Here is a 10,333-nt window from a genome sequence, read left to right as displayed (position 1 = left end):
AGTATGTTTATGTTCAATTTGATATATTGCAAATATATCGAACTGAATATTAACCATCTTTTAATCTCAATTGTAGTATTGGCTCGCCGACAATAGCAAATCCTCAATATACAGTAGTAAGGACGCAAACCCAGCCTTGACCACAGAACATCCGGGGGAGGGGGGTATTTTGGGGCAATTACGTTAGAGAGTTGGAAGCAGCTAATAGATGGCGACAGTATCAGTAAAAACCTAGTTATCATTTTGTGCAAGGGAGTGGGCAATCTATAGTTGTCTTCATCTATGGTTTTATGTTCTATGGTCTGTGATTAAACAACAAAATGTTGATAAACAAAGAGGCATTTACTGATCTCCAGGAAAAATACCAAAAAGTGATCAAACTTCTTCTGGAAGACAGCAAATCAGATCCGGAGAATGAACCCTATTTGTCCAAATACTCTGCCAAGCAGATTCTGATTGGAATGAAGGCAAACATAGAGAATTTACTGAGAAATCACCCTGCTGAAGGCCCAGAAAATCTAAAATTAACTGGTAATACAAGCTGATGCTGTGCACGAAACTGCTTAGCTGATTAATTATTGCTTGCAGGTATGTATAGTACAGTTTTTCTATACTTGGGAATGGTGGCAGTTGATACAGAAGAGATATCGATCGGGGAAAAGCATTTGGAGAAGTGCAGAGAAATAATTGAGAAATTAGAAGCCCTTCCCGAAGCAGTTATGATTGCTTTGAACATGTACAATCAATTTGGGATCTTATGGTCGCAGAGAGAGCCAGAAAAATCCAAGATCTACCTTGAAAAAGCTCAGCAGTTGTACACCAGTTTCAAGGCGTCTGGTGAAGCGCCCATTAATGTATCGGAAATATTCGATCCAAATCTAGAAAAACACGATGAGGAATTAGCCTTCAACAATATGGAGAAGATTCATACATTGACATTGTATTATTTAGCACAGATTTTTGGAAAACTGAAAGAAGACTTTAAAAGTGCTGTATACTGCCATATAACTTTGCAGAGGCAGCTCGAAATGGATGACTATGAGCCTATAGACTGGGCGCTTAATTCAGCCACACTCTCACAGTTCTTCATGGAGAAATGTGGCTTTAAACAAGCTAGGCACCATTTGGCAGCCAGTTCATATATCCTGAGCAAGTATAAGATCGAAGATCTCAACGCGGCAACAGATATCAATGAGGAATATGAAGCCAAACTGGAAACTTTCAATCACAGACATGCAGATGTGGCACGATGTTGGGTTAAATATGGGATATTTCTTCTTGGAAAGTCAAAGGACAGACTGCTGGCTCACACCGAAGACATCGACGAAAAGTGCAGTATGGTATCTGATCTGTCCCGCATGAAATTGTCTGGTGATGCCCAAGTTACCATCGAGGATTTGCAGAATTTAACATTCCGGGGAATCGATGTGGGTTCATATGAAAGCCAAATCACTGACCAATTCATTTTGCAATTCTCTGATGCAAAAATAGTGTTTCTGCAGACGCAAGAGTGGATTAAACTAGCTGAGGAATACTACACGTTGGAAACGTTGGCTTCAGACTATATAGAGATTGTCCAAGATCACACTCAGCTGTACTTAAACCTGTTATTTTTTGAAGATAATCCAGACAACCAAGCCAAGCTGCATAAAAGGCGGATTGATTTACTGGAGAACGTAGTCAGTAAAGTGAACCCGCAGTATTACATGAACTACTGCAGGCAAATTTGGTTCGAGCTGGGCCATTCTTACACTAGCATTTTAGACATCAAGTCCGATAAGTTAAGGGAGAGTAAAGAAAAACCGAAGCCTCAGGCTTTGGCAAAAATCAACATTCTAGTCGACAAGTGCATCACGCACTACACGTCCTTTCAGTCTTCATTCAAAGTCAACATTGCGGAGCTAGAGAAAGTGCAGGGCGATGTGGAGAAGCCTTTTCTGCAAACCTACTTTCGAGTGGCCGCTTTGTATGGCCGCTACATCACAATGGACAGGAATGTGCAATTAAAAAACGTGGAACAACAGTATGAACATTACAAATTTTTGACCGACTATTGCAAGAAACATCCCAATGCTGCTGAACTAATGCCAGTCGAGTTGAACATCTGCAAAGAAATGGTCATGTTGCTGCCAGTTAGAATGTTAAGAATGAAAGAACCCACTTTGAATTCTTAAATTGAAAAGTTTAATATTTATTGAATGCTGTAAAGTAATTCTAAGGGCTTATAAAGTTTAGTCTTTTGTCCTTTAGTGAATGTTTTATCTAGCCGGATAGTATACGTAAAAGTTAACGGTTTGTCTAGTTTTATTCTACAAAACTATATCCATTTGCCCATTGAAAATTCACGCACTTTGAGGGGGTTACAAGTTTGAATCATCCGCCAAATGTTAGTTCAGACAGAGGGCGCCAGAAGGCAACTGTGGAAGGATTGCGGCCATTTTTAAAATTCCATTTTCTTCGTGGATAGTTAAGCGATTAGTTCGTGATTTTCAGCAATAATCGGACTGTAGAAATAAGTGAATATAGAAAATTGAGTTAGAGCGGAAATGTTAAAGATTTTTGCGTGCATCGAAACCGTTTCTCCTAGATAACTAATATAGAAAACAGGTAAATATGATGACATTCGGAAACTAGTCTTGCTTACCATTCTTTGGCAAGTGCGACGTGTGTCAGTAGCCATTTTCGTACTGAATTAAATCAGATATCAAGTTTATATTCTGGAAATACCCGAAACATCTTGCGGGAATACGGGCGTTTTCTAAACCGTTTCGATATATTTCCAGGGTTTTGATTCAATATTGCCGATCTCGCTTAGCTAGACGATTATTAGGGCTGATAAAACTTAAATTTTCTTTGCATTTTCCAGAAATTGCGTCGGCTCCTGCAGGGATCCTGTTCGTTCTACATATTGTAGAAGATAAATTTGGGTTTTATAAACTCTATTTTTCTTTCTGAGATCAGCTTTATACAGACTTCGAAAATATGATGACGGACAGAATAAACATGAACCATTTAACTCTGAATAGTAAAATGTGAGTAACTTAATTCAATTTTATTATTTGCATCCGCATTTCAAGGTACAACATTGTCACTTATTTTTAGCCTGTTTATAAATATGCCCCTGCAGCTATTTATTTTTAGGCCCCATCCTCAATCAGTAGTCGTTATCGCTGCATTTGTATTTCCCATTGTTTTCATTACATATGCATCTAATAATTTGTCCACTAAATACAGTAAACCTCTAATCCGAACTCATTATTGTAAAGGCAAATTCGGATTAACAAAATTACAATTTGTCATCTGAAAAGTATGTTTGGGCCCTGATACGTCTAATTTTTCGGACCGCAGGAACAAAATCTGTATTCAGTTTTTAAATGTAATTCTCTCCTTGCTCATTTTTTCAACTTGAGGCTGATTACGTGCTGATCAGCAGCTAGTGTCTTTTGAGGGAGCAATTTCCAAAAAAGGCCACTTGTCACATTGTAGATTTCGTGCAACAGCTGAAGTTACCGTACTTTGTTTCGAAGCATTTCGAAGACTCGGCTACCTCGTTATTGTTTGAATTAACGGGGTTTTAATGTACTCACTAAGAATATTTACTTTTGCTACCAATTCATGTGACAACGTAATTGACTAATCATGTTTGATTTGCTACTTATCTGGTATGCACAATATTAGCAACAAAAGTTTCAAAATTAACATACTGAGCCATATTTTTAACAATTTGTCCCTGATGGCCTTTCGTTACCGGCTAAAATCAGCATTGATCTCATCGTTCGCAATATAAACTCAACAATTTTCTGCTTAGATTGCAGATTTATCCAATTATTCAGCATCGAGCGCACAAATATTCATTGTTATTATGTTGAACGGTTACCATGCCCAATTCTAATCTGTTTTATTCCTTACTTGATCAATTACAAAAAAAATCGTAACGAAATGTGTTGGTATGCAGTATTGAAATCCACAAATATTTTTGCAACTAAACACATGTTTGGAATGCCGTCAATGCTCTTTCTGATATTGCAAAAATGTGGTCCTAGATTTACAAATTGGGATGTGTAAATGATTACGATCATTTCAGGGACGCTGATGTTAAAATGGAGTTAAAAGACGATTTAGGATGGAAAGCCAAACTGAAAATCCCAGCAAAAGACCACAGGATACAAACGACTGTGAGTACTTACTTCAATTGCCAAAACAGCATGATAAATATTCTTATCGGTGGTTAGTATTAATTGACCATAACTTTCAACTAACTGGTTAAGGTTTACTGTGATGAGTAGTTTGGATTCCCCTTCATTTTGCTGCGTAAATGATAACTCCCTTTCTGAAGTAAACCAATTGCTTGGAAAGCGAAATTATCGCTAATACTAAACGATTGAGTCAACATTTGTCTTGTCCACAGGATGTAACGGACACAAGAGGTAACGAGTTTGAGGAATACTGCTTGAAACGAGAACTGTTAATGGGTATCTTTGAGAAGGGATGGGAAAAACCGTCGCCCATCCAGGAAGCAGCCATTCCCATCGCATTAACTGGAAAGGACGTTCTCGCTAGAGCAAAGAATGGAACAGGTGAGTGTTTCTTTTGTAATTTTTGCGAAAAAAATAATAACAAAACGTTTGTTGGCTAGGAAAAACTGGTGCCTACTCAATACCGGTTCTGGAACAAATTGATCCAACGAAAGACTGTATTCAAGCTTTGGTAATTGTACCCACACGAGAGCTTGCATTACAAACGTCCCAAATTTGTATAGAATTGGCGAAACACTTACTGGTAAATATTTCCTTCCTAGTTTATATTCAATGGGTTGCATATAAAGTAAGCCCAGCGTGTTTCACTCGTAGTGCGTTGGGGGGACAAAATATGCTAAACAATTAACTTGGCCTTTCAATAACCATTTTGCTGCTTTTCTCAATGGCATCAAATAACGTTGGTCACATACAACATCTTTTGTATCTCATTTGAAATCAATCTAAATGCCTTGTTGAGGAATTTAATATTACTCATCTATAATCAGATTCGCATCATGGTGACGACAGGAGGCACCAACTTGCGAGATGACATTATGAGGATTTATCAGAAGGTGCAAGTTATCATTGCCACACCTGGACGTATTTTAGATCTCATGGAAAAGGGTAAGTGTCTTATTGAACTCATAAATGTGAAATGATGGGGTTTTAATTTAATTTTCACTTGTTTCACAGGGGTTGCACAGATGGACCAGTGCAAAATTTTAGTATTAGATGAAGCCGATAAACTTCTATCGCAAGACTTCAAAGGCATGCTCGATGTTGTGATCAAAAATCTGCCTGAAAAGAGACAAGTTTTGCTGTTTTCGGCAACGTTTCCACTGACCGTGGAACAATTCATGAGGAAACACTTGCGGTCTCCGTATGAAATCAACCTTATGGAGGAACTGACGTTGAAAGGTGTTACTCAATACTACGCTTTTGTGCAGGAACGCCAAAAAGTCCATTGTTTGAATACTCTTTTTTCCAAGGTAAGAATTGTTCGGCGGCTTGCTTCAGCATTTAATTAACACATTTCATGTTGCAGTTACAAATTAACCAAAGTATTATATTCTGTAATTCGACGCAAAGGGTGGAACTGTTGGCGAAAAAAATAACTGAGTTGGGATATTGCTGCTATTACATCCATGCAAAAATGGCACAGACACATCGTAATCGCGTGTTCCACGACTTCAGGTCGGGCTTATGTCGGAATCTTGTTTGCTCCGATCTCTTTACAAGAGGTGAGATTTACTCCAATTGAACTAGGGATTGCTTACGTTCTATTAATTTTTTATAGGTATCGACGTGCAAGCTGTGAATGTGGTAATCAATTTCGATTTTCCCAAAATGGCAGAGACATATCTTCATCGTATTGGTCGATCAGGACGTTTCGGTCACTTGGGTATCGCCATCAATTTGATTACCTACGAGGATAGATTCGCTCTGCATCGCATTGAACAAGAGCTGGGAACGGAAATCAAACCGATACCGAAAATCATTGACCCGAGGCTGTATGTTGCCAAACTGGGAGAAGAAGATCCTGAAGACTTGGTGAAGTAACGGAGAAACTCGAGGTGTCGGCAATCTAACGTTGTAAATATGTGGATGAACAAACGTTAACAGATTTTTTTCAAATCGCGAAGGACAACTACGTTTTAATTTTTTTATACAGAAAAATAAGGATAATTTTTTCGGGAAATTTATTAGTGAACGGTGTACAGCGCGCAACTTGTACAGGGATGCATTGATATTTTTTGTGGTGTACAATTGACTTTAGTGAGCATTTCCATTCAACTGTTGGCCTTCATCTGAATGTAGTCTGTGATAAATAATTTCACTCGTCATTTTTGCATTGTTCAAGTATTAAATTTAATCATTATGGACAACGGCTTGAATTGGCTTTCGGATAAATGTTCTGTTACCCAACATTACATCTGAACTCCCTGATTGTCCTTTGTACATCCCAGCAGTATCATTGCAACTAAGGCATTTCATCAACTTTTCTTGGGTTAATTTAACAACAGAATCTCCGTTAACTCGACAACGGTTGATTGAGGTTGTACAGTTGCGCGGTACCAGCAGTGGAAAGACTACTCTACGGTGTAAAACTAGGAGAAAATGGACTCCAAAAAGTGAATTATGTGATAAATGTATTTATTACTAGAAGGTGGAAAATTGACTTGATCAATTGTTAGGGGATTCTCTAGAGGAACATACTGTTGAAAATTTTATATTCTGCTGTGAGGGTATAGGATTATGAGCGCTATGTTCTAAAGCAAAAAGTAATGTTGCCGTCTTTCGCTAGGATTTTCAAAATTTTCACTACAGGCAACAAATTTTAACCGCAACTTTTCTTTTCTAAATTAAGTATCTGAATGTAATGGGGGATTATTTTTTTCGGGGAATTTCGAATCGCATGAAAACCAGATGTTGGTTTGCAGAATTGTCGTTTTTTGAAAAATTTCTTAGAGTCATAGGCGCAGGCCGTTCTGGGAAATTAAATTATTTGTTATCGGCAAGAAAAATGTCTGCGCGCCCAAAACTTATCATTTACTTTCATTTCCTTCTTTCGGCCTTAATGTTGGGTAACAAGTTTTGGGCTTGCCCATTGAAATATGGTGTATTTTGTTATAAAAAATCCACAAAAGTGAAGAGTTTTTCATCTTATAGGAAGAACAATTGTGCAATAACTCAATACTGCAGTGCAAACAACAACTCTGTGTAAAGTTTGGCAAAACTGATCTTGATTAACTACAACCAATGAACATGAAAGGGAATTAGTCAAGTAATATATAAACTCTTCACACAACAATGTGTTTATTTAACTTGCGTTTGGGACTAATTATGGTGTATAATTTAGAATCAATTTTTCGTTATAGACTGTTCTGATACGTCTGCAGTACGCTGCGCAACAAATTTAATGGCAGGCCACTGCTGATTTAACATCGCATGAAAAACTCATTTCTAAATTGCACACCAGTTAGTCATAGGCTTCCACCATTCATTTTATCGTTGGTTAGTCCAATGAGTCCCTTTTCTTTTCGCAGCTACTTTACTAACCATATTTAAATATTGTAACGGAAATGGCCTGGGGTACTCACGTTTGGAATGGGGGGATCGAAATTCATGGTATTTCAGTAAATGGAAGCCCCATTCGTATAAGGGCATCTCACTTTATGCATCCTATATTTTTTTCCTTTTTAACGTTTGATGGATAACTCKGACGGAAACGCATACGTTAACTCGGAGATATAGCACACCTCGGTTGAGTTGCTGCGTTATCGAAAATGTTATCCTGAACTGTTAAGTCGCCATAACGTGTGGACGTTAAAAATAGCATTTATGATACAGCACAGGGCTGATTATATAGTTTAATGAATCCTTCAAAAAAAATAATACATGCAGTTGGGAAAATAATGTAAAATTTTCGGAAGCAGCATTCTAATGAACGAAAAACCATGAGGTTTTACAGCTGGGAACGGTTCTGCCACTCCTGGATCTATCAGTTTGCCAGTTACTGTCTGGCATTAACAATACTGACAAACTCTGGCTTCAAGGAAGCTCCTCCAACCAGAAAGCCATCAATATCGGCTTGAGATCCCAGTTCCTTTGCATTTGCCCCTGTTACCGAACCGCCGTATTGGATTCGGACAGCGTTCGCCACCTCAGGGCTAATATTTTTGGAAATCCACTGGCGTAGCGACTGATGGACTTCCTGAGCTTGCTGGGGCGTGGCGGTTTTCCCAGTACCAATCGCCCAGACGGGCTCATAAGCTAGTACCACATTGGACCTGTAACAGACATTTTAATTAATGATTGGAAGAACGACTTCAAAATATTTTCCTTCCTTACCAATCCTTGATTTGATTTGCGATGGCTTGGGTCTGCCTGAAGACAACCTCCTCAGTTTTACCCGCGTCCCTTTCGTCCAGAGTTTCCCCGATGCAAGCGATTACTTTCAGTCCGTTGCTCAATGCAAAAGCCACTTTTTCAGCGATCAATTCGTCGGATTCGCCGAAAATCTGACGGCGTTCTGAATGCCCCAAGATTACCCAGTTTACGCCAATGTCTTTCAACATTAACGGCGAAGTTTCGCCAGTGAACGCGCCCTTTTCGGCTTTGTACGCATTCTGAGCAGCCACCTCAACATTGGCTGGGGCATTGGACTTTACGTAGTCCAAGTAGATTGCTGGAACTCCGATCACGACCTCAGTATCGGCGTTCAAAGGACCCGCTTTGAGGAATCCCAAAATTTCGTTAATTTGGGCTTTGGTTCCGTTCATTTTCCAGTTTCCACCGACAACGAATTTGCGACCCATGGTGCTCTGCTGAAAATTGGAGTAATTATTGCAGGAAACATTGTGGTGCTCGCAAATATCCGCACTTTTAAGCGGAATCGCTGTTTTTCTTGAGCGCAACGCCCATGCAGGCTTGGAGCACTTTAGAACGAGCATATCTACGAAGAAGGTTTTAATGTTGGGGTACTAACTGTTAAAAGAGCGGCGTTGGCGCGGCATGTTGTGGCCATTATTTGACTGCAATTGGGCAATTTCTACATGTGACTGGAATTTTGACAACTATTTTTCTTCTCTCAGGTTCAAAGTGTCAGTAAAACAATCTCTGTGGATTAAGGTGCAGGTAAATTTCTGGTTTATTCGAGGCTCGGCACTACGAATCGATTAGAGTCTAGTGGACTTCGACAGCCACTGAAGTTCAATGTATTTGTTGTGCTGACAAAGAGCTCACACACCTACTAATCGAAATTCCGCAGGTAGAGGATGAGGAGGGGGTGGAGCAAGCAGCCATCCAACAAGCGCATGGCAGAAGCTCGGTGACTACGGAATTGCCGGTGGTTCGGGAAGAACTCCTGCAGAAAAATTACCAACCATAGTAGGCTACGCAGGACATCCCACAGAAGAAAACAGAATCGCCCTTAACCGACAAGGGCAACTGCTGAAAGATGCCTTACTGAAGCACAGGAAGCAGAAATGGGAAAACCGCTTGAGAGAGTTGAATCCTGAGGACCAAAGCATATGGAGTATGCAAAAGGCCCTAAGAAGAGAAGGTACCAAAATTTCAGCTCTCCACGGAACTCAAGGTTTGGTATTTACAGATGGCGGCAAAGCTGAGGCGTTTGCGGAAGCGATCGAGAGTGAGGCCGTGAGGCCAGGGTAAACCACCACCCAAACGATGACCTACACCACGAAGCAACTGTCAGGACAGTAAATAAGCTTCGGAGTGAAAAGCCAGGCAGCCACCTCCCCCCAACTTCGCCAGCAGAAGTTGCAGCCATCATCAGAAAAACCAAAGCTAAGAAAACCCCTGGAACAGATGGAATCAGCAACAAAATGCTGAAGAACCTGCCGAGAAAGGGACTGGTAGCTGTCGCTAACTTGATTAATGCTATTTTCAGGACTGGTCATTTCCCAAGCATCTGGAAGCACTCGGAAGTCATCATGCTCCCGAAGCCCAAGAAAAACAGGACTTTCCCCCAAAACAACAGGCCTATCAGCCTGTTGCCCGCTCTCAGCAAAGTAGCCGAAAGGGCTACACTGAGGAGACTTAAGGAGGAAACGAGCGAGCTTGATTTGCTTCCGCCAGAACAGTTTGGATTCCGAGGAAAGCATTCCACGGAACTTCAGCTGCTCAGAATAGTAGAAAGATGCACCAAATAAATGAATCAGTACCGAACGACTGGAATACTCACACTGGATGTCGAAAGAGCGTTCGACAGAGTGTGGAGAGACGGTCTCATCTATAAGATGATGGAAATAGGTATTAACAAGAAACTGTGCCAGTTAATAGACAGTTATATT

General features: G+C 40.0%; 3 protein-coding genes across 4 annotated transcripts; 2 read left to right on the top strand and 1 right to left on the bottom strand.

Annotated features, from left to right (window-relative positions):
• Window positions 1-188: 188 nt before the first annotated feature.
• LOC109535622 (KIF-binding protein) lies at window positions 189-2,295 on the top strand. The gene is made up of 2 exons (XM_019901547.2): window positions 189-531; window positions 589-2,295. Exons 1-2 carry the CDS (start codon window positions 321-323, stop codon window positions 2,172-2,174), a joined length of 1,797 nt encoding a protein of 598 aa, XP_019757106.2. The 5' UTR covers window positions 189-320; the 3' UTR covers window positions 2,175-2,295.
• Window positions 2,296-2,408: 113 nt separating this feature from the next.
• Window positions 2,409-7,326, top strand: LOC109535620 (ATP-dependent RNA helicase me31b). Of its 2 annotated transcripts, XM_019901540.2 has the most exons (9): window positions 2,409-2,607; window positions 2,867-3,032; window positions 4,085-4,175; window positions 4,409-4,577; window positions 4,637-4,779; window positions 5,024-5,141; window positions 5,211-5,506; window positions 5,563-5,758; window positions 5,815-7,326. In XM_019901540.2, exons 2-9 carry the CDS (start codon window positions 2,983-2,985, stop codon window positions 6,075-6,077), a joined length of 1,326 nt encoding a protein of 441 aa, XP_019757099.1. In that variant the 5' UTR covers window positions 2,409-2,607; window positions 2,867-2,982; the 3' UTR covers window positions 6,078-7,326. The 2 variants fall into 2 exon arrangements, with proteins under 2 accessions (XP_019757099.1, XP_019757103.1); XM_019901544.2 differs by lacking the exon at window positions 2,867-3,032 and having other exon boundaries at window positions 2,422-2,607.
• Window positions 7,327-7,941: 615 nt separating this feature from the next.
• LOC109535621 (triosephosphate isomerase) lies at window positions 7,942-9,121 on the bottom strand. The gene is made up of 3 exons (XM_019901545.2): window positions 9,007-9,121; window positions 8,370-8,845; window positions 7,942-8,308 (listed from the first exon to the last, which is right to left on the bottom strand). Exons 1-3 carry the CDS (start codon window positions 9,043-9,045, stop codon window positions 8,032-8,034), a joined length of 792 nt encoding a protein of 263 aa, XP_019757104.2. The 5' UTR covers window positions 9,046-9,121; the 3' UTR covers window positions 7,942-8,031.
• Window positions 9,122-10,333: the final 1,212 nt, after the last annotated feature.

The sequence above is a fragment of the Dendroctonus ponderosae genome, unplaced genomic scaffold (assembly GCF_020466585.1).
Source record: "Dendroctonus ponderosae isolate FM_Combo_2020 unplaced genomic scaffold, Dpon_F_20191213v2 Dpon_F_20191213_1, whole genome shotgun sequence".
Taxonomy (NCBI): domain Eukaryota; kingdom Metazoa; phylum Arthropoda; class Insecta; order Coleoptera; family Curculionidae; genus Dendroctonus; species Dendroctonus ponderosae.
Note: the sequence above shows the minus strand (reverse complement) of the source record. Positions and strands in the feature narration are given on the sequence as shown.

Excerpts from the sequence above, each read along its gene's own strand:
- LOC109535622 (XM_019901547.2), top strand. The coding sequence starts at position 321 with ATGTTGATAAACAAAGAGGCATTTACTGATCTCCAGGAAAAATACCAA. Across the intron at positions 532-588 it reads AGAAAATCTAAAATTAACTG|GTATGTATAGTACAGTTTTT; the intron begins GTAATACAAGCT and ends TATTGCTTGCAG.
- LOC109535621 (XM_019901545.2), bottom strand. The coding sequence starts at position 9,045 with ATGGCCACAACATGCCGCGCCAACGCCGCTCTTTTAACA. Across the intron at positions 8,846-9,006 it reads CCAACGCCGCTCTTTTAACA|CAGAGCACCATGGGTCGCAA; the intron begins GTTAGTACCCCA and ends TCCAATTTTCAG. Across the intron at positions 8,309-8,369 it reads GCAAATCAAATCAAGGATTG|GTCCAATGTGGTACTAGCTT; the intron begins GTAAGGAAGGAA and ends TGTCTGTTACAG.
- LOC109535620 (XM_019901540.2), top strand. The coding sequence starts at position 2,983 with ATGATGACGGACAGAATAAACATGAACCATTTAACTCTGAATAGTAAA. Across the intron at positions 4,176-4,408 it reads ACCACAGGATACAAACGACT|GATGTAACGGACACAAGAGG; the intron begins GTGAGTACTTAC and ends TCTTGTCCACAG. Across the intron at positions 4,578-4,636 it reads TAGAGCAAAGAATGGAACAG|GAAAAACTGGTGCCTACTCA; the intron begins GTGAGTGTTTCT and ends TTTGTTGGCTAG.